The sequence below is a fragment of the Sander vitreus genome, chromosome 1 (genome assembly GCF_031162955.1).
Source record: "Sander vitreus isolate 19-12246 chromosome 1, sanVit1, whole genome shotgun sequence".
NCBI classification, from domain to species: Eukaryota; Metazoa; Chordata; class Actinopteri; order Perciformes; family Percidae; genus Sander; species Sander vitreus.
Genome location: NC_135855.1, coordinates 23,732,777 through 23,756,708, shown reverse-complemented (window position 1 = coordinate 23,756,708; position 23,932 = coordinate 23,732,777). Strand labels below are relative to the sequence as shown.

The following is a 23,932-nucleotide window of genomic DNA, read 5'->3' as shown; positions in this document are numbered from 1 at the left end:
AAAGAAAAGAAAACTGTGCATTATGTGTGATTATATGTTGCATCGTTGTGTGATTATATGTTGCATCATTGTGTGTCTGTGTGTGTGTGTGTGTGTGTGTCTGTGTCTGTGTGTGTTTTGGCGGGTGGTTGATCTCCCTCTGTGGCTCAGCTCTCCAGTCCAGTATCAAGCCCACGCTACTGCAGCCACTGTAACTAGTGGTCCAGCAGACGTTTTCCTTTACTCAATGAACTACTCTTCTTTTGACATTTTCCAGTGAGACCCTTGGATTTATTGTGAGGTACTCTTCCTTCACACTCAGCAGCAAATTGCTGCACAATTGAATGAGGCGAAGATCAGAGGATACCTTTAAGTCACCAAACAAACAAAAATATATTCTCTCCAGACTTGTGCTTTCATATATATATATATATATATATCATATCCTGTCTATGAATCTTCTGAATGGTGTGTGTGTGTGTGTGTGTGTGTGTGTGTGTGTGTGTGTGTGTGTGTGTACTGCAGAGCCTTGCAGAATCAGAATAGTGATTATATATCTTTACCTCTCGAACCAAGTGGCATGCTGTAATGCCTTTGTTGTGAATGGTAGTTTTTCAAGAGCAGCTGATGTTACTGACATTTTATAATTTTAGCACATAAGTCCATATTAATGTCAAATTCAAAGTCTAGCGTTACATAATTTTCTGGATAAAAACATTATGCTACTGCACATCCGGCTCACATCACCACAAGTGATTAGGGCAGGAGCAAACAACATGATATTCTGGTTCCTGTTAGTAACACAGTCCATCCTGAGCGAGAAAGGTAATTGAATGAAAAAATATAAGATCGTTTTTAACATTATGAGCAGTGCTGCTGCAACAGACATATGCTACTCAGGAAATGTACAGTTCAGTGGAGTTAAGTCTACAAAGGAAAACCATTGCAAGTGTCATCAGTGTGATGACTGGAATTACTCACCATGTACTTATAACTAAATATTGATTATAGGTCATTGATTACAATGTGGGGGGGAGGGGTGCTCCTTCACTACAAATACAACTGCGACAGTTTCCATCAGTGTCACCTTTACTTAATTCCACAGCATCATTCTCATTTAGGTGCATACAGATATAAAGGTCTACAGCAACAGCACTGTTAAAGCACAGTCTCTCAGAGTATCCTAGTGGATATCAGGAAATGTGGTTGCAGACCCTCTGCTGGAAATGAAATGGTTGTCCCATTTTTAGTTTGAATACTGTTATGCCCAGCTCATTTAAGAGCACAACAAAGAAAGGAGGTCCACACAACAACGAGTTAAATAAACAAGTACATTTATTATGATAGTACCCCCCCACACACACACTTTCACTTAATCTATATATGTATGGCTATTTAAGACCACCACTCTTGCAGGGCAGGCCCCCCTCATATTAATTAAGTATCTATTTATGTTTTTATTGATGCCTCTATGTTTTTAGCTTTTTGATTATTGTGTTGTAATTGTTGGAGCTTGTATTGCAAGACAAATTTCCGTGTACACGGACAATAAAGTGCTATCTATCTATCTATCTGTCTATATATCTATCTATCTATCTATCTATCTATCTATCTATCTAAAGACAACTTAACTAAAGTAAACTACTGTGTGTAACGTCAGTAATTAGTAGTGTATTGTGGGTGTTGGGTGCTATGGAAGTGTAAATGTCAGTCAATCAGGTACCAACTAAGAGAGACAGATACAGGCCAAAACAGGTAGTCAAATGGCCAACGGCCGACGGCCGTCACATAACATTTTCTGTTCCAGTTCTGATCTAAAAAAAAAAAATCATTGATATTATCCAATTGGTAACAACCAGCACAAGCCCACAGCACCTCTGGGAGGGTCAGCAGTACATTTTGAACCAAGCTCAAGCTATTTAGGCAGCCCATGGCTGTTAAACATGCTTAAATGTATCTGATGTCAATATGTGTGTTAAAATAACTCTTTCTGTGTCAGCAGCGCAACATGAAGCGGAATGGGAGTCGTGGCTGTGTGACGAGAAAGACCAGATTTGGATCAAGAGAGCGGGACTGGCTAAAGGGGGACACCCAGCGGGGCTGTGTGTGTCTGTATGGGGGCACAGTGGACCCCCAGCTACCTGCCTCTGGCCCACAGGCCTCCTCCACCCCTCAGACAGACCTGCAGTTGGTTCTCTGCTCCACCACTACCACAGTGGAGGAGCTGTGTGCTCAGAGGGACGGACAGGGACTCTATGTTCAGCTGCATGGGGACCTAATCAGGTAAATACACACTAATTAAGTTATCGAAATAAAGTTAGAATTTATCATTTCCTGTGGGCAAATGTGTCCTCTGCATTTGAGCCATTTGACATAAAATATCCTAAAAATGTAGGATGGCTGCCCAGAGACCAACTGTAGTTCAGAGGCTTATTCTTCCTTGGTCAAGGGCCATGCCAGGAGGATTCCAAATACCCTGTGCCCCTTTCAGAGAAACACAGTGATGTGGTTAAAACCTGCCTCAGTTACTCAAAATGGGCCAACACATGCATCCAACAGCTGCAGTCCTTCAGTGCAGTACAATGTCTTTATTGGATCTATACATGACAATACTGTTGTGCCCTCCGAAGCATCTGACAGCTCACAGCTCAATGTATAATTATGGACGACCATGGAAATGAAAAGAAATAAAAAATGACTTGAAGCGTAAAAAGATGCTTTGGGTTGCAATTACGTGAATAGTGCAAGTTAAACATAAGATTTTGTACAACTGGTTTAAACAGCTGCATACAGTAGGTCAACTGAAGCTCTCTTCCATCCAACACACAAAAACACAGCAGAACTAGGTATAATGACTTAACATCTAACAAAAGCAGTTTAGAAGCAATGTAAATTGCTAAATAAAGGTCCACATCTCTTCCTTATTTATATGTCTAGTACTGTGCCCGTTGAAAATGTGCTGATTGCTTGGCCTGTGGTATTGCTGCTTGTAGAATGCTCAAACTGTACCCCAAAATGACTTACAGAATGACCCCAAACCACTTAATATGCAACTCCACTGTATAGCCTGCTATTGACTTACAGTGTAGGCTATGTCTACATCAGAGGAAGACATTGTACTACTATATTTACCTGACAGAGAACGTTGCACATTCAGAGTGTAATCACAAAATATCACAATGAAAATGTAGCTAACGTTGGAAGCAGGAAAAGAGTCAAAGGCGGTAACACCCCCCACCCCCGCTGTTGTAAAGCGTTATGCATGTGGCGTCTGTGTGTGCAGTCCAAACACGGCCCCAAACACGGACACACGTATATACATACAGATGTCTCAGTTTATTAGATAGATATTTAAAAAAAAAAAAAAAAAACTATACTGGGCCTTGGCTTTTACTTGATATCCTGGCCATGAATACCACAAACAGAACCTTGATGCCTTGTCACCTTAATTAAGATTGACTTAACGCAAAAAAGGCAAACGCAGCACTGAGGACCTGCTGCAGTTACTCCAACATCCCATACTCCCACAGCACCTCACTCAGGATACCCTCAGGGAACATTATTGTATGCCTTTCTCAGCTCCACAAGACATATGTAGACAGAAATAGCAAATGACCCCTTGATTATCTGTGAAAGGATAAAAAGCTGCTTCACTGATCCGTGACCAGGAAGGAATCTGGGCCGTTCCTCCTTTTGCTTTCCTGGGAAAGCCTGTGCGAAGAAATAAGAAAGCAGTGTCTAAAATAAGAAATCAGCTATAGCTTAAATCACAGTGGCTTATGGCATATTCTATGTGAGCCTTACAATCTGTTCAGTTTTCCATTAATGAGGTGAGATATTGAGACAGAGCAAAATCTTCAAATCTTACAAGACGTGGGGTACTTGCAAAAATGCTAATAGCTGCATTTATAGTGGAGAATTGTAAATGGTTGTGCTTGTAGTATTAATGGCTGGAAAATCATGCCATGGACGTTCTGCAGATATTGTGCTGGAAACATGACGTGAGGTTATTAATCACTTTATAGGCTGGTAGCAAATGGTGTGATCAACAGCATATAAAGCAACTTCATCATATCTGTGCTGATTAAAGGCTTTGGGCATTGCAGAGTAATGCAGACTGGTAATAAAGGAAAGGCTTTTGGTAAGCCTGTGCATAGGCTGTGTTCAGTTTACATTCCAGCAGTACAGCGAGTATGACCAGGTGGATTTAAATTTAATATTAAAGTCTTCATCATCCAAAAACAGGGTATTGGTGACTTACGAAAACTATAACTTCTGTTTATTTAAAGGAAAATTCCATTACTACAGACAGACAGCACATAAAGTAAAGACAAGTCAAGGTTGCATTAAATGCATTGAATCAAAAAGAAGTGCAAATGTTCATGGAAAATACATAGTCCTATACTTTTTCTGCTTGTTGTAAATCATTTTTATAAACTCTATAGATAAATGTTCTGTGTGTAATAGGATTTATTACTGTGATTGATAATAGATGTGTGTACTGTATGAATGAACATCTGAGACATACAAAGCTGTCGACGGCACTGACACAAGCACTAAAGAAAGGTCTGTAAGTATGAACATGATGGTAGGGATCAAAGCTTTTTTTGTGATTTTATTTTTTATATAGCTTGTAGTGATGTGCCGCTGACAGGAAGACATGGTCTGGGGTTTTCCTGCTAAGGGACCATTGTATATTCAGTCGGACAAACTGCCTTTTAAGATAAATTTACTGAGGCAATGAAGTTGATGGAGGACATCCACCCTTCCATTCATCCAGTTTTGAGCCAGTTATCCTGGTCAGTGTCACAGTGCCAACAGGGTGAGCAACAGAAAATCCAGTGTTCTTTTTCCCAGCAGCATGCGCTTCCTTCCCTAAGTGCTCGCATGACAGATGAGATATGTAACCCCTTTGACATGTTCTGGGTATGCCCGGGATTTCCTCCCAGTTTGTCATGCCCAGAATTCTTCCAAAGGGAGGCTCTCAGACATCTCAACTGACTCCTCTCAGAGCAGGTAGCGGCTTGATACCATGGGCCTCCCAAATCATTGAGCTCCTCACTCTGAAATGTAAAGTGAGGCCAGCTGCCCTGCAGAGAAATCTCATCTCATCTGCTTGTTTCTACAATCTGCACGGTGAGGGCCCAGACCAATTGCAAATCAAGAGGCTCGTACAAGATGAGCTGCGACTCGCCTGTAAAGTGGACGGGAGCAGGCGGCAGCAGCGGGAACAGTGACAGAAAGCCGCTGTCAAGTCGGACAGTTTACAGCTGTTTCAAGCAGCCTTCGTCTGAACAGGAAGTCACAGAAAGACTCACATCATGTTAGGTCCGATTTATTAAAATGTTATCAGACCCATATATCAGCTGGTACGTAGTATCCAGTCATTAATATTATGACAAAGTAGCTGTTAAAATGCTCTACATGCGATCTGTTGCTGATGTTAATATGCAACAGACTGTAGACGATCTGTAATCTGAACGGATTGATGTCTCTCTTACGAATAAACTTCACGTCACCATCAGCCACACATGTTCTGTTAACAGAATAGGCTTTTAAATCAGACAAATAATAATAATAATACATTTTATTTGGAGGTGCCTTTCAAAAACACTCAATGTCACCTAACATTAGATACAAATATCAATTAAAGTTTATATAAAATGCCATATTGTTGAGTCAATTCTGAACCAATCAGCTGTTAGATCAGCTGAGAGCCAAGCGGTTCGCATCATGCCCTGGGTTTTGCAGTCGGTGGAGAGCAACTGCACTGCCTGCCTCTAAAAACTGCGGTCGTGTGAGGTTATAGTTGCACGTGTCCATGACGTCGGAAACAAATCTAATGGCGATCACCAGTGATCGATTCTGCGCAGGCCTGGCTCATCTCGAACGAGCCTAAGAATACCCCAGTGATTGGTATTAAAAGAGCAGACAGAACCTCATGCAGGATCAGGACAGTGCCAGCTACGGGAGTCAGGTTAGGTAACCCCTGTAGCTTGATCAGGCAGAACACAAATAAGTGATGCAGGGCCATTATCTCGTGGGTTCAACACTGACAAGGTGAAGGGTAGATGCTGGGTGAAAGGCCTGCTGGACAAGGGGAAGGGTTGGAACAGATTAGGCACAGTACATTGCAAATTGTAAACGTGTGCAACAGAAAACAGCTGATGTGATTTTTGATAACATTATGTTATGATTATCATGCTTTTGCTTTTAGTTCAAAACCTGAACCTTTTGGTTGAAAATATTTTGGACTGCTATGTGGCTAAGATTAGTTTTCAGAAACATTATGCACATCATAACATTAAACTCAGACTTAAAGGTGTTACTGTAGCGACCATTTAGAAAACTATGTCTACCTACAAATATTGTGATTTGGATTTGTTTCTGTAAACCCCACCTATCTCTGTTACATGGGCTACTGTAAATAGAGGGACATATTTCCATAGTTTGCAGCGTAATTTACCTTCCACCCTGAGGACAGAGGAACCCATTGAGTGGTATTTGACATGAGCTTTAACAAGTTCCTGCTGCATTGCCCAAGGTTGAAGGATTTGTGAATAAATGAGGCATATCTGTGCTAAGTGTAAGCATCAGTATGAATGGACAACAGGGACTGTCAGTGATCCTCCTCTCGCTGCCTGCTGGAAGCTGCCTAAATCCTGCATTGAGGTGTTGGGGCCACAGCTGTCTGAAATCAAATATCATGATACTGCAAATCATATAGGCTGACAGAGGGACGTGGCCTTTGGCTTGGGAATGAGTATTGATATCTGTTTGCCTACTGTGCTTAGGGGATGTCAGCAATGTTTCAAAATTCAAGCATCGGTCTCATTTACTGTAAATGTTACTTTTTGTCAGTCAGTTTTTTTTTGTCAGTCATTATTTATCCAGATACTGATATATTTTTTTCAAATGATCAACCGGCAAAACTAAAACTTTTCGGACATCAAATCATCGTCTTCATGGTTTAATGCCTTATTAGGTAGAACTGAAAATTGTAAAATGCATTTGAAGTCATGAAAGTGGATGGCTCAGACTATCAGGCAAAACAAGTCTAAGTAATGATAGGCTGTTCAAGAGATGAGTGAGCATGAGTAATCCCCAGGCCTTTGTTTGGACTATTTTCAGCTGATTAGGTTAAAAGCGAAAGTGTGAGTTGCATTTGCGGTCGTGCTTACAAGACTTCCATCATGCTGCCAAACAGTAAGCATTTATGTGAAAGGCTGCTTGAATCAGGCTATGGGTACCGGATTTCAGGGTTGACATTCATCAGCGGGAAGAGTCCTTATTGAACTGAACAAAATTCAAACATTTCCTCACCTTGGTGTCATGAAATATAAGTGAAAAAATACAACCCATGCAATACTGTTTCCATGCTTTTAAAATGCTTGTTCATATATTTTTGACTGGTATGAATGTGAACGAGTGTATGTAGAGTATTTATTTGTGTATTTATTACTTTTATTACTTTTATGTTCAGGTTACAGATTTCTCTGGGTTTGAACATTTTTGGAAACATTTGGGATAATAAGATATACTTTATTGTCCCCGAAGGGAAATTTGTTTTGGACTCTGTCCTTTCTGCAGCTTTACAAGGACAACACAAAATACAGAAAATAAGCATCTCTCAATACATACTCTCATGCAGCACAAAACATGCTTTCATATACATTACACAGGTACCTATATAGTAAGCACATTAACTCCTCCTTTCATTAGCAGTTTCTAATTGAACAACTCCGTACGTATTGCACAAAATGACACAGCGCACTGACATAATGCACAACCCCAATAGCCTACGTATTGCACAAAATGACATATTGCACAACCCAAATAGCCAACATATTGCACAAATGACACACTTCCACATAACTTATGGAGTACATAATGACATATTGAACAATCCAACAGCCCATGTATTGCACCACTAACATATTGCATAACCCCAATAACCTACTTATTGCACAATGACAGTGCACAACCCACCCAGCCTACAGCCTACTAAGTACACAACTCAACAAAATATATAATGTAGGTGTAGTCGGTTTTAGACATTTCAATGCGGAAACGTTACATATTATATCTTTTAAGTTTGTGGTTCCAAATGACTAACCGAAGCTCTGTCAAACTTTTTTTCTTTTAACAAAACTCCACCAAACACCAAAAACTGCATTTATCACCACAGGAACCATGGTTCAGTGCCTGGCAGTGGTGCTTTCAGCTTGGCCATGTCATCTGCTATTGAAGCTTTTGAAATTTGTAGTGCTGTATATTCATATTTGATGTGCTGCATATTTACACCTTTTAAAATCTTTGCGTCCTGAACAAGAAGAGTTTTCTCTTAGGAATTGGACTCTCTGGACTCTTCTGCTATCACATTAAAAAACTCTCTGCTGTTTTTACCAGGGATAAAGAAACAGTCCACCTTTAGTTGGATGTTAATGCTTCAGTGTATGTGTCCCCCATACTGAGTAAAATAAACTGGTGTAACTAATTTGTGACTGGCATTGTTACACCATCTTTCTTTTTCTTTTGTCCTGTAGGAGGCTGGACCCCTCTGAGCGTCCGCTCCAGATGCTGTATGACTACCTGGCAGCTATGGGCTACACAGAGCCTATACGAGTGCAGCAAGAAGCAGCCAACTCAGACCTCAGCTGTTTGATTCGTTTCTACAGTGGTGAGTACTGACCCACAGGGGCCATCATCCCCAATCTTCACTATCTGCTGCTGCTCAGTGGGATTTGGCAGGAGGAAAACGGACCTGAAGGCCTAAAAACAGGCTGCAGCAGGTCAAACGTTCCAAAACGTTTTTTTCATCCTCTTGATCTTGATCTTGTGTCTGTGTGTGTACATGAAAGTGTGTGCTTTTAGCAAGGACAGAGTCAAGCCAGTTGTTGTTTGAAGATCCCTGAGAGTGATTCCTTTCTGAAGCTGTCTCTACTGTAGTATCCAATATAGCCAGGGATAACACAAACACACACCCATCACAGCCTCATGAGTTAGTGACCAACCTTCATCCTGTGGTGATTCTCCATCCCCATGTTTCACCTGCTGCTGTCAACATGCTTCCATGACCCCAGGACTGGAGTGACTAAGTATCCCTGTGTCAGTATGGTATATTAATCCAGTGGCAGAATGGATGCGACTCTTTGGAGAAATTTGTATACCTGCATGTGTCATGTTAATACAGCTCACATAAACCTGTGGACATCTCTAGCTCTCCCTGTTTGAGTCTGTGCATTGGTCTAATGATACTCTTACAGTAGCAGCAATTAAGGGATTTGCCATTAAGGGTAAATGGTGAACGATGTTCTGTAATGCATTTCCACTTGATAAACCAACTGATGTTCCTGCTGAGTCAGTGGAACTCCTATGTTTGGGGTTTGAACTGCTCACATGCTGCTGTGCCAGAGAAACAGGAAGACTGAGCAAACAGCCAAAGGGCTCACATGTAATTACTCCCACAGAAAGTACATAACCCTCCCTACATTGAAATGCAGTGCTGTCACACTGAATAAGAAAGTCACAGAAAGGCCCCATAACATGTTGGATATAATTGTGAGGGATCTGAGACAATTTTGATGCTCAGTTTAAAATTTGAATCCTAGACTTTTGTGTAGTTTAAGATATCATGGCAACCTTGCTTGATAATAATCACTCATCAGAACAAAATTTGGGTTATAATCAGCAGTGTTATGTTTTTCTGACTTTAGCTAGGCTCTTTAGAATGAATACAAATGTCTCTTTCTATCTGCCTTGTAATACAACCGATGTTCATTTGTTTAGCTGTCAGATCTTAAACTCACTGTAGCCTTATTCTTAGTCCCTATGTGTCCAGTGGAAGCTTTACTGTTGTTCGCCCCTTGCCAACATGAAAACTGGTCGGATCTTGGCTACTATCAGTAGTCAGGCCACATTGGTCAGAGTCTAGCCAGGCCTCTTGGAGACTTCCTGCCTCCTTTTGTCAACTCATGGGAAAAGAGAACCAGAGACCAGGCATGACTGGTACTCGGCACTCTTGACGCAGCAGCAAGGCTGAGAGCACAACTTAATTTGGCCATTTGCTTCCCTAACTGTAGAACTGGGGAGGTAGTGAGAAGTAACTGTTTTGGAGTATAACTTTCATGAGCTCTCCAGTTATACAGCTTCACCAGTAGACCTCACTTTTTAGCTGGCACGGTAAGGCCAGGCAAGGTAAACCTGGTTTTTCATTCCCACCCACAGTGGTGTGTTGTAGGTGGGCTGTGATGCATTGCTGACACATAACAACCTTGTTCTGAGATCCCTCTCCCAGGTGCTTGCTCTCTCACAGCTGTTGTCAGGGGTAAGGATCTGACTAAGCAGATGAGGGAAACCGTGGTCCATCAGTTAAGACTACAGCCGCTACAGAACCACCTGATGTAGTGTACTGCATGTGTCAGCTCTGCATTCAATAGCCTTTGAGAGTCTGCATTAGTGATTCCCAACCTGAATGCAGCCTTAGGGATTGCAAGTTGATTGAAGGGTATCTAGCCATGCAGTTAGTTGTGTGGTTTTATGTGCCCAGGTATTGAGATAACTGTCTCTAAGATTTCTGTCACCACCACAGTTGATGGGGTTTTGTTTATGGTGCTCAATGTATTTCTTTCTGCAGAATAAATGTCATGGTTACTCTAAATAATTTGTATAATTAAAATAACCACATTGGTCTTCACTGGGATTTCTTCTGCCAAAGAAGTGTTCCCAAAACAGTTGCTAGCGGGACATACTGTACGTTTTTTTTTTTTACAATTTGGGTGAACTGACCCTGTAACAATATTGCAATATCTTTTTTTCCTTATGAAATATAAGTTAGGTTTACTGCTTCAGGCCTCTACAAATCATTCAAATTAATCAGTCTGAGGAAGGAATTTAGTCTTTGGTTAAAGCTCTTGGCTCATAGACATGTGACGAGAGGCACAGGGTTACATGTAGACATTGGTCTGTTATAACAAGTCTGTAGACTACATGCAAATAAAAGGGTATGCTTTCATTTTATATGTAGGTGTGCACATTTGCTCATTGGCATGTGTATTTGTCTGTTTATGGCCTTATTTTCCTTCAAGCCACTAATTTGTTTCAAAGTGCAATCTAGCAGGTTATTTATTAAACTTCACCATATTACCATCCTCTTATTTGTTCAGGAAACTCATCTCGAACCTTCTTCCCCCTCTACACACCCACACACACACCCTCCTGCTGTGGTGCACAGATGAGATGAAAACAAACATGGACAGGGGAGTAAACATTTCTAAATGCTGACTTAATAAAAAAAAAGCTCCTAGTGAAAACAACTATAGAGACCCGAGGGCCAGTGGCTCTCTGTGTCGGCCCTTGCAGCTGCAGCACAGACAAGGCCTGCTGTAAGCTCCACTGAGCCCTGTTCCACCTATGCTTGGGTGATCTCTGTCTTACATCTTTGAGCTTAGAGACCTGAAGCTGCTGTGCACAGTTCACGTCAGGCTCAGTGTCAGAGCAGAAGGAAATAAGTCATCTGCGAGCAGTGTAAACCATGTTAACCACATTATAGCTAACTAAAACTAAAAGAAAATAAGCGATGACAAATATTTAACTAAAACATTCAAGACAAACTAAATTGAAACTATATTGCCAGGTTATAAAATTAGTAAAAATAAAATAAAATGAACGTAAATCATTTCAGTTTTAGTTTTTTAGCTATAATATTTCACGACTGAAAAGGGAGACAGCATGAGTTACCATCAACTCTCGTAACATTGAACCACCGAAATTAAACAGACTTGTATTCCAGGAGATGATGCTGTGCAGCAATTGCTTCACATCGGACACTAAAGCAGCGCCAACATTAAACATCATGGCCATTTCTATACAGTTCTTCAACCATGTATTTTGCATGTATATGTTGCTACATACTTCTGAGACATTATACCTGGCCCTAACAAAAACAAACTAAAATTACTGTTAAACCAAATATATAAAAACTTAACCTTTTTGAAAAACTGAAACTAAACTAAAACTAGTAAAAACACTCTGAAAACTAACTTAAACGCAACTAAAATGAAATCGAAAAGTCAAAACTAAAAACTAATTGAAAATTCAAAACTGTAATAAACTTGGTGTGAACTCAGCTAATACATTATTGATTTGGCTGGTGCTGATTTACTAATGGAAATTATACCTAAATGAAGACATGTATGCGTGTCCTAAACTGGGATGATATTGACAGTGAACCAGTGTCTGAAACTCTGAGGCCCAGTGGTTTATCACTGAGTCATAATAATCATGTCCTGGAGGAACAGAGAGGCTAAAACACACTGGAAAACCAAGCACAAGGCTGCTTCTTCATTTTATGGTATAAACGCAGAAATAATTGGTTTACAGAGAAAAAAAAGTGGACAAGCACTCAGACTGTGATTTAAGAGAAAAATGAAACTCAGATCCAGGTTCTCACAGACTTGCCCCGAGCAAAAGAGGTCTGCAGAGAGCAAGCTCTCCGTGGTTTCCTGACAGCTCCTCGTAACATGCTGTTTTTATGATGGAGCTCCGTTTCTACTGTGGATTTCCTCTTTCTTATTTGAAACCTGCAGACTGTCTTTCATCCAAGACTCTTGGTCAGTTTTCAATTCAGATGGCTTACTGCTGCTGAAAAATATCCAACATTTTAATGGTCTGTTTTAATGTCATCTGCATTCAAAAGCAGAATTGAGATGTGTGTCTTCCATCTGTGTTCTGCACAGTGCAGGCTTGCTTTATTTGATATCAAAGTTGAATTTCTTGCACAAAGTTGAAATAAGAGTTTTATAAATAGAGGTAAACACAGACCACCAAGAGGAAGCATCTGGGTGGTGGGTTGAATCTGAATTTACTGCCAAAAAGAGCTTGCTGTTCTGAGTCAAATCAGACTGTGTTTCCGCCTCCACTGACCCCCTACTGCATGCTAACGCAATCTATGCAATCTTGAGCAAGACAAAAAAGCTCTGGGATACAGGGAGTATTGTGTTCAACTGAGTGCTCGACAGTTCTATTGAAATCATGTGGTTCAGTTTCAAAAACGTACTGTATAAACACCCTCCAGCACAAGATCAGGAGCTACAGACTAAAAAATTGGCACAATGACTTTTGTGTTTGGACCCTAAAATAGAAAGAATGGCCACTTTACCTATTTTGGGTACATTTAATTTTCCTTAACTCTCCTACAATGATGGAGCATTTTAAATGAAGCATTTTGCGATATTCATTTAGTCTTAAAGATGTTTACAAGAGAGCAGATACTTTGGTTAAAGTCAGAGTGGTGCCGGATACTTAGTGAACTAACATACATACATACATAATGTATGCTGTCATCCAGTTAATCAATAGCTGTTCTGAATGATACATCACTACTCTTGTTTATTGTTCAAATTCGGACTGCAACTAACAATTATTTTCATAATCAGTTGATCAGCAAATGAAGTGTTTGGTCTATAAAACATAGCAAACGTAGCAGTTCATAGTTATAATAATAGATATGAAGGCAAGCAGTTACCTCAATTTTAGTCTTCTGTAAGGATCTTTCCGACAAATGGCTTCAGTTTTACTAATAAGTTTCTAGCCCACCACCCTGTTCTAGTTCCTCAGTTCACTTCTGCTCTTATTTTTGATCACCCAATCACATCCTATTGTATACCTTTCATATCCCTCTCAGTTCCCTTATTCTACTTTCTCTCTGTCACCTTCCTCATATCCCTCTTCCCATCTGTTTTTTTTCAGTTTTTCTCTCCATTTTTATTCTTCAGTGACAAGAGTGCAGAATCTGACCTCGTCGCTCATCTGGCATGCTATGGGAAGTGAGATGTCACTAAGTTTGCTGGCGAGTGAAGGCCACAGCAACACTTGAGATGAACAGAGGAGAGATAAGAAGTCGTACAGTCGACTTTCTGATCTGTCATTTGTCACACTGTCCCTCTGGTTTGGCAGCCTGTCCAAGGAGGCCGCTTGACACATTGATGATTAGTTTAGTGCAGGCAGCACGGCCTCTCCGTGGCCCTGCTCTTACGGACTCCCTTAGCATGGACAAAACCATCCTGCAACAGAAAACAGTGTTACACAATGTCTACAACTATGTCACCAAACCCCTCTGGAGCCGCTGGGAATGGTCAACATTATTCATCATCAGTGGGATGGGATTGATTTGGCCAGTTTTACACAGAGCAGCCAGAAGTTGCTGGAGACAGTATGGAGGTTTACCAACTCAGATTGGACTTTGATTTTGTGAACAACCTGTTTCCCTAGCAACTAATAGCCCCACAGACCTTGAGGGTTAGCATGTGTGTTTGTTTTAAAAGTTGGCTCTTTATGGTGGGGACGTTTTGATATTGCGTAAGGCCAATGGTTTTCAGATGGGTGGTTGTATTGATATGGACGTGCAGGAAGCATTATGTTGATGGTTTAATGGATGCCTGTATGCTCACACCGTGAATTCCTGTATGCATATTATGTGTGTAATTGTCACCCACAGTTCCAGCAGACAACTAATTAAATTGAGGTATAATTTTACTTGTTGAAAATTGTTGTTGTAAAAATCTGCAAATTCTTACATTGGAGGAGCGAGAACTAACACTGTAGCTTTATGAATGGCTCAAACGAAGTAGTTGCTGATTAATTTTCTGTCAATCGATTTAGCCAAAGGTGCTTCTACTCTAGTTGGGAGTTTGTGGTGCTGTATAGTTGTAATCGCACAGGAGCACAAATAATTTATGTTCTGTATCAGTCTTTGTTAGATGACCAGTGTCATACAAATCCAGAAATGCTTTAGAATATATATTTTTTTTTAAGAAGGACGAAGGTACAGGTAATTATAGCTTGTAAATTAAGATATTACTTGTGATAAAATGCAAGGTCACTTTGGAAATCTTCAACCAAACAACCTTTAGCTGGGGCTTAGGATTGTTTAAGAATTATTTTCCTGCGATATATAGTGTTCAGAGCATTGACTGTGTGTTAGCATCCTGCAGGTAGTGCTCTTAAGAGTGTAGCCCCCTGACAACATAACAAAGCTAAGTGTGCTTGTATCTGGTGATATACTGTGAAGCAAATGAGAGTGCCTTGTCAGCATGTGTCTGTTCGTAGAGTGTGTGCGTGATGACAGGCTTATTGATGTGTGCACAGCAGTGAGCGAGTGTTTTGCTTAATTACTTGTTTTAATGAATATATTATTTTTGGTTTATTCTAACTTACTCTGACTGCTGTCAGCTGGATTCTGTATACCTTTGTTGTTGTTGACAGTAAACTACTATTACAAATACTCTAATGAGGTATGTGATGAAATTTATTTTGTATTTGGCATACAGAGAAGGCGTCAGTCCATTATAGTAATCTTCATTCAGTGATACACAGGAAAGGGCAATGACACCAAAATAATGTTTATTTCTAATTGTCCAGTAGGGCTGGGTAATGTTTTGATACTAGTGCCATGCCTATACGATACCTGAGTTTCAGTACCAATATCAAAATAATGTTTTTTTTTATACCTTTCTTGGACAAATATAAATAAAACTCTTTTTTTTCATTAAACTAAGTAAGCTTCTAAAATGTTAAATGAGTTAAATAGTCTAAACACAAGCACCCATGCAAAAATGTTTCCTTAATACAATACAGCCTAAAACTAGGATAGAAATTCAGTGACTCAAAGAGTAAAAGTAAGTAAAGAAAAGTAACAGTGTAAGCAAACAATCAATGCCGACTTTCAACATTCTGTGCCAGACGCATCACGGTCTGTGCCAAAAAAGCATTGTGGTTCGATATCCAGCTCCATGTCCAGGTGTTTTCCCTCTTTCACGTACAACCCATCTATGACCCTGTGATGGTTTGTGTCTCTAATTGTCTCATTAAGTGAGGGGACGCCCAAGGATCACACAGTCACTGCTATTGATCTGCCAGGCAGTACATTTGTTGTCAGAACCACTTGGCTTGTTCATTATCCGTTTCCCTGGCGAAGAAAAACATGAGCAGCCTTTCATTTCATTTGAATGACCTTGTGAAGTGAATGGGAAGGTGGAGAGGAAGAGCGAGTCAGACCGAACGAGGGAGAGAGCGCAGATTGTCAATGACAGCCTCTGATTGGGAGGCAGCACAAGTTGGTTTGAGGAAAAATGTAACCACAGAGGACAAGAGGCTGAGGCAGTGTCTCCTCTGTGCTTATTTGACCTGCCATTAACCTGAGTGTACTTGATGGCTGGCAGAGACAACAGCACTGCCGTCTGATGTGTCCTTCAGCACTGGCCAGCTAAAGCTGCCTGCTGTGCAAGTTGGCACAATTTAATTGAAAAGAGCTACATTTAATGTGACAAAACCCTGACTCATTCATCAATATGACTGATGCTTCTGTTGGGTTAGGACAGCAAAAGAGGAAGAGAAAAGAGGAAGGGATAGATGGGGACATATTCATATTACATTTACAGGACACATTGACAGTTTACCTACCTTAGCTCTGATGCGTTTACTGGTGTGTTGATTTCACTGTTCCAAGTTTGATCTGTAAAGAGAGGGAGAATGAATTATATTAAGGAGGAAAAAGAGAAGAGCTTGGAATTGCAAGGATAAATTGAGATACTATGGCTTAGAGTTCTGCACTGGCCTTAAACTAAGACCTGAACGTGGCCCGTATCTGCATCTTTTATTGAGATGCTATGGCTTAGAGTTATGTTTAGGCCTAAAACTGACATCTGCCCATTCCCACATCTTCAGGACCCAACCTGACTAAACCTGACTGGTACTGCCAAACTAGACCTAAACCCAACTCTGGATCCAAAGCTAATTTTTTGCTTTATTTACCTCTTTCTCTTTCCAACTGCTTACTGAGCATTGTGTGTCTACTTGCAACACATGACAAACATCAACACAGATGATTGGTACAGCCAGGGAGAGAAAGAGATAAAATCTTTAGTACGTTGGAATTTAAAGGGCACCTATTGTGCTTTTTCATCTATTTTGATCTATATATATTAATAAATGATACCAAATTGTCAAATAATGAGGTACATGCGTTTAGACATAAGCCCTGCAGGCAGCTTGGGTTAGCTCTGCCCAGCTCTGAACGCTCGGATCTCATTGGGTCTCAGTGGGCTCTTTGAATTTCCTGGATTTGTCTACGTCAATGAAACGGACTTCCCTACATGGTCATGCTGCTCTTCCGAAAGATGACCAATCACAGGTCATGGAGTGGGTTTGGCTGGAGGGGGGGGCAAGGAGGAGGAGGAACCTAAACCCAGCTTTCAGAGGAGCTGCAGAAAGTGCACAGATGACGGGAAGAGTTTCACGACGAGCTACATCGTAGAGCTGGGTAATATATCGGTATTATATCGATATCGTGATATGAGACTAGATATCGTCTTAGATTTTGGATATCGTAATATCATAATATGGCATGGTGGTGGTGTCTTTTCCTGGTTTTAAAGGCTGCATTACAGTAAAGTGTTGTCATTTTCTGAACTTACCAGACTGTTGTAACTGTTCTATTATTTGCCTTTACCCACTTAGTCATTATTATCATTAGTATATCCATATTACTGATGATTATTTACCAAAAATCTCATTGTGTAAATATTTTGTGAAAGCACCAATAGTCAACACTACAATATCATTGCGGTATCGAAATTGAGGTATTTGGTCAAATATATCGTGATATTTGATTTTCTCCATATCGCCCAGCCCTACTACATCATTTAGTGTGCAGGGAATCATGTCAGGCTGCTCTATAGGAGTCCTGAATCAAAAACTAAGACCAGAAAAGTAGTATAATAGCTGCTCTTTAAACAAACCCAGACCCACAGTTCCCAACTAAGTATGGGGTTTTGCATTGGGTCCAGCCACAACAGAACTCTCCTACTTCTTTAATTTATTATTTATATATAATAATGGAGTTTAATGGAGAAACTTTCCTCACCCTTACTCTACATAAGATAAAACTTATGATCGTGTAGTGTGATCTAATCAGATGTACAGTATATGAGATAATAGGGCAGTGTCCATCTGAAGTGCTGATGTAAGATCTGTTCCTGGAATTACAGTACTAAGCCAAGAAGCTGACTCATCTATAGGTGATATCATACTGACATGTGAGTGTCTATATGACTTCATTTTCTGGGTAACTGCAGAACATTTACAATTAATTAGTTACAAAAGAATTTGTTTAGCACAGGAGGCTTGGGGGATCTTGTGCATTAATGTCAATGTCTGTAGATCTACACTGACCACTGTGTGTGGGCTTTTCCCTCCAGAGCGTCCAGTGAATGCAGACCAGCAGGAGCGGACCCTGCTGAAAGGCGTATTCAGCGTCAGGAAGGGCAAGACGCAGCTGCACAAGTGGGCAGAGCGACAGGTCATTCTCTGCGGCACCTGTCTAATCGTGGCCTCTGTCAAAGACAGCCTGACTGGGAAGATGCACATCCTGCCCCTGGTGGGGGGAAAGGTGAGAGTTCAATGTTTGGGGATCAGATAACCTGAAGGGGTGTTAACCTTTCCCTGTCCACAGGGTAGAGCTCACACTCCAGGCTAAGTGTAGATACACTGTAACAACACAGCTGGGTTGGACGGCTGCATAGAGCTGATCAGTTAAAACGATGACGCACCACTGTACAATGATTCTCAACTGTGTGTGCTGTGTAGGCCACAGAATATATACAACTAAAGACAATACAGCTGATTTTACTTTCACCTTGAACCACCGACAGGGAACCAATAAAATATGTTTTTTGTTGGAATTCAAGTCTTTATACACCTGGCCTTTGATGGAAAGTAGTTGAAAACCTCTGATCTCAAAGCTTGGAAGCTATAGACAGTGCAGATTATTTGTACACATTACAATATGCACACTGAAATTAAAAGAAATCCACCATAAAATGCTTTAAAATCTTTGAAAACAAAAGAAAAGCCTGACAGCCTGGTAGGTGCATGCTATATAATTATTACAGGCACACAGCTGAAGGGAACAGGTGCGGCTGTAATGTAGGACATCTTTTATCAAATATACAGTAGGTATTAAATAATTGAAAAACAGTAAGATGAACTACACTGAATGATAAATAACTGTGTTAAGATCAGGGCTTGACATTAGCACCCACCAACCCGCCAAAGCAGGTAGATTTCGGCAGTGGCGGGTAACGCAGTCCCTTTCACTAGCCACTTTGGCGTGTGGCATGCCTTTTATATTGTAACACTGTTGGCTGGAGTAGCCTACTGAACCACTGCTCGACACAGGAACACAGCTGTGACCCAGTGTGCAGCAGCAGCCCACGGTTGGAGTACGGTGGCCCGTATGGCACACCAGACCAGCAAGCTGCTGCGATTCCTTAACATATCCCCCAGAGCTCCGTTCAGCGGGCGCACGCGACATGGCAAGCCGAGGCAACGGTTGCGTCTGTACAGGTCATAGACTGTATAAGGTATAGGTTTGTAGAAGAAGTACAGAGAAAGCATGCAGCAGGACAATTTAGCAGGACATCTGGTCTGTGCACTCCGCTTCCCGTCACCGAGGGCTCGTGCTGGCTGCTTAGTGACACGCGAGCGCTCCAAATCACTTTCAACTACTTTCAACTAATCTTTTACACCCCTGCACCACCTACCCTATGCATAAGAAGTTACTCTTTTATGTCTGTGTCTTATCCGGTTGCATATTTTCATACAAAAAGGATCTTTACACACATTATCAGAGCAGAATATTTGATGACTGCAGTGTTATAGTTTATGTAGTCTTGATTTAGGTGTTTACAGTGCTCATTTACATTTAAAAAGGGTTATAAATCTGGTTCTTCAAGTTAATTGTAACAAACCATCTTTAACCATATTCACATGAAACGTAATTTTCCACAAAATAGTGGCTAGTGAAGATGCTGAGTGGCTAGTAGCTTTTGTAAAACCGCTAGCCACAGTGGCTCATGTGCAAAAAAGTTAATGTCAAGCCCTGGTTAAGATAACTGAAAATTGAGTTATTCTTTTACCAATATCATTGCAATAATGAGTAATGATAATCATAATTTTCCATTTGTGTTTTCTCTCCCAGTGTTCCTCCTCATCGTATCTGTGTATTGTCTTTGTATTGAGGTGGAGGAGGTGAAGCGGAGGCAGCACTGTCTGATGTTCAGCTCAGCCGGATCACAGGCCCAGACATACTTTGTCAACTTTGACACACTCACAGACTACCAGCGATGGCATCGGCAAGCCTCAAAAGTAAGCATGAGACAGAGGGTGTGTGTTACTGTGTGTGCAGGACACAAGATGTGTCTATCTGTGTTTTCTTTTAGCAGCAGTTGTTTGTTTCCAGTTAGTCCCTCTGGGCTTGTACTTAAAGCAGAGATTAGATGTTTGGACTACAGTTGCCTTCTGCATGCTGACTTGTCCAATCAGAAACTGCCTCTCTGAGTGCGTCTGATTGGCTCCATAGAAGCAGACCCTCAGCTGTGTCTGGCATAGATTGAACAGCATACCTCTATTCACATAGTTTATCATTTTAACTTCCATCAGAGGGCACTTCTATTGAGTTTTTCTTTTTTTTCTTTTTTTCTTTTCTTTTTTTCTTTTTTTTTTTTTACAAAAAGGCCCTCACCAGTAGAGCTTTTGTTATGCTAGTCACTGTGGATTATAGGATGGTAAATGACCCAAACCCATTTTTGTATTTGTTATGCACAGTGTTTCTTTCAGAATATCTTGCGAGGTCTTCACAGCTGTTCTATAAAATAATCATTGTTTCTGTTCTGCTCAGCTTACTTTGTCTCTAATATCATAATTAATGGCTATTGTACTGCAGCTCCTTCTTGCAGCTGAACAGCCTCTGTGAGAGCCTCCACTGAGGCAGAGCCAACATACAATTAGCCATGGAAGGAGAAAGCCAAAGCCAACAGAAAAAAAGAAACAAAATCCAATTAGTTGTAGATTCATGCTAAGTCTAGGATCTCTCTCTACCATGGTGGTATGGATTACTGGGTTGGAGTAGCTTGTTAGTGCACTGTATTTAGGCTGAGACTTAGACTTTCTGTGGAGACTGGGGATGATGACTGATGGTTTTTGGTGAATTTGGGCCAGTGTTTATGCTACATTGCATAAGTGTGTGTGTGTGCGTGTGCGAGAGAGGGAGTCAGCAAGTACATTTGTGCTTGCAAAATGTGCTTGCAGGACAGGACTGAATACTGGAGTGTAGGTAAACATTATAGGACAGCATATCATAATTTTTTAATTTGTATTTATAATTGTAATGTATATTTCTTTATTCATAGGAAGTCAGAATTGGTGAACTATATTGTAGATTAGTTAAATTTTTTAACTAATTATGTAATTACCAATTGGTGCAGTTTTACAATTGAGAGGAACTGACATTTTAATATATTATCCAAAAAAATGTAGGGTTTCCTATATGACAGTCACCGCAAAAGAAAGGTTTCTCTTAAATACAAGGGAAAAGTGACTCATGACTGCTGTGTAAATACTTTATTCATGGTCTTAAGCAATTACGCAATTAAAAAACAGCTATTATATGAAGTTAATTGCATTCTAATTTTGCAATATGTGTCCTCTTTTGCTGACAGGCTATATATTTGGTGGAGATTCTGTATACAAGAACATAAATGGCGTCAAAAATCTCCTGCCAATAACAATTTTACGCAATGTATTACTTGTTATTGTACAAACTGCATTAAAAGCGTAGCTCTGGCTACACATCAGTTAAATTTGTGTGCAGTTAATTAATTCAGTGGATGATATTTATTGTGTAACTCATTATGGAGTTGATTAACCACACAAAAGTGTTTCCTGGTTCCTCAGCTGAAAAGGAAATGATCTGATTGCATGTAATAATGATTGAATTGATGTATAGGGACTTATTGATCAAGGACCTCAGTAACAGGTAAAAATCACTGTACCTCCCTTCATGCTATGAGGTTTTAATTCCCTTCCAAAACAGCTGTCTCCTTTCAGTGTCTTCTTTCCTTGTCTTCTTCCTCTATCACGTTGCTTTACAATGTTTCACAGTCACAATGTTTAATTACTATGCAAATCATCTTTAACAGCAAATCTCTTTTATTATTTTCTTTAATTCTTCTCTGTCAATCTGTGTCCATCGTCCCACTCTCCCATCGTTTAATGACTCTTTTTAAAGAGGAGTTGTTGATTTTTAAGTGGCTGGCAGATGAGTAGTTTTGCGGGAGATGAGCAGTTTTGTTTTTGTCATCTTTAAAAGCAGTGACGTGATGTCACGCTCTGCTGAGCAGCCATCCCATTTTCTGGGTTACTGCACAGTGTGCAGCCCTGTAGTTAATGGAGGAGACTGGACTGGATGAGCACTGTGCTCGGTTGCCGACAATGATGGCTGGCCTGTGAACAATCATCTCTGAGATGGTGCAGCTACATTTTGTACAAGAAAAATGTGAGACAACGCTGTGTAACTGTACTGTGACAGCAGCGAGAGTAGACTAAGATTTAAACTATGCTAAAATAAGCACAAAAGCACACAAGTAGAAGCAATCACACACTCCTCGACACTCACAATATTCTCACAAGTAGCAAAACTATTGTAACGTGTGTGTGTCTCGCATTCATTCTCTGGGGGATTTACTTTTTTCTTTAAGCTTTAGCCTAACAAAGTACAATTCAACAGCACCACAAACTACAGCCTACATTGACCATAAAGTTGAATCATCACCTTGAAAAGGTTTCAGCAAAGACTAAACGTTAACTTATAACCAAGGTAGGATTTATTGCAGGCTGTTGTATTGGATGGCATTAGTTTTAAATAGGTGTACCTAATAAACCTGCAACTCAATGTATGTCTACAAATATTTGCTATGGTCTGACTGTAACTGCCTCATATTGAAGTTACTCGATTACACTCTTAATTCATGATGACTGGGTTTCCCTGGAAGAAGGGAAAAAAGCCTAATTGAACTGGAAACTAGGGCATTGTCTGTCTGAAGTAATGTCTTGGCAAGGCAGCTGGCTGCTTACATAATCTGAGGCCCATGTAGTTGCTTCCACTGTCCATTGTCCCAGCTCACTTAAGGTAAAAACTCTTTAAATAGTGCAGCCTGCTGTTGGATGTATTTGGAGTTAGAGTGTTTATCAAATGCTCTTAGGATTGCAAGGCTGCAAGAAGGAGCTTTATTATTATTTAACTGTGTAGTTGCACCACTTCTGATAATAGTGTTATTTCAAAAACACCAAAAATACCGGATGGATTTCATCTTGATTGTGATTTTCTTTGCCTGCGCTGGAGCAAAAGGCAGCTCAGTATATATGTTGACATGGCATTTGGATACAAGTTTCAGGTTTGCTACTTGTTGTGATATGAAAGATGTGATGCCGACACGCCAAACAAAAAATAGTAGTACTCTCACTAAAAGTTTCCCTTCTTTTGTGTGTGCATGTGCGTGTATAGGTGGTGTCTCAGACAGTCAGCCTGGTGGACCTGTCCTGCTACAGTCTGGAAGCAGTGCCTGAATATCTATTTTACAGTCAGGATGTCACCCACCTCAACCTGAGACACAACTTCATGAGTCTTCAGGGGCCTGGAGGCCTGCTCAACCTCCCCAGGTAATCATACATTCTTAACCTAAAGAATTATGCACAACATTCGCGTTTTTTCTTTAGTTCTTTAGGATCATGGCCTTGCGGTTGAAAGTGTCTGCCTCGCTAAAATAGGTCTCTACTGCATTTCTGTGCGCTATTCTGGTGCTCTGGCCTCAGCTCATCCACTATGTTTCATAGTTTGACGCGCGATTAATACACGCGCTTTCTATGATTTGGACCTCCGCCCACTTCATAATTTGGGAAATCAGAAAGTGACTCCAGGCCCCCAGAAAGTGCCAGGCTTTGAAGCATATTGAAACATAGCTGCTTTAAAAAAAAGGGATGTTTAGTTAACGTTTGTAAGTGTAAAGTGGGACACTACATTGTATTAGTATAACCAAGTAATGTTACATTCAGGTAA

General features: G+C 40.5%; 1 protein-coding gene across 1 annotated transcript in view; it reads left to right on the top strand.

The window, feature by feature from the left end:
• The first annotated feature begins 1,981 nt into the window (after positions 1-1,981).
• phlpp2 (PH domain and leucine rich repeat protein phosphatase 2) overlaps positions 1,982-23,932 on the top strand; it is a 39,521-nt gene continuing 17,570 nt past the window's right edge. The window contains exons 1-5 of the mRNA XM_078248850.1: positions 1,982-2,262; positions 8,526-8,659; positions 18,237-18,427; positions 20,059-20,184; positions 23,381-23,535. Coding sequence (XP_078104976.1) covers positions 1,988-2,262; positions 8,526-8,659; positions 18,237-18,427; positions 20,059-20,184; positions 23,381-23,535 — 881 coding nt within the window. The 5' untranslated portion in view covers positions 1,982-1,987. The remainder of the gene's footprint in view (positions 2,263-8,525; positions 8,660-18,236; positions 18,428-20,058; positions 20,185-23,380; positions 23,536-23,932) is intronic.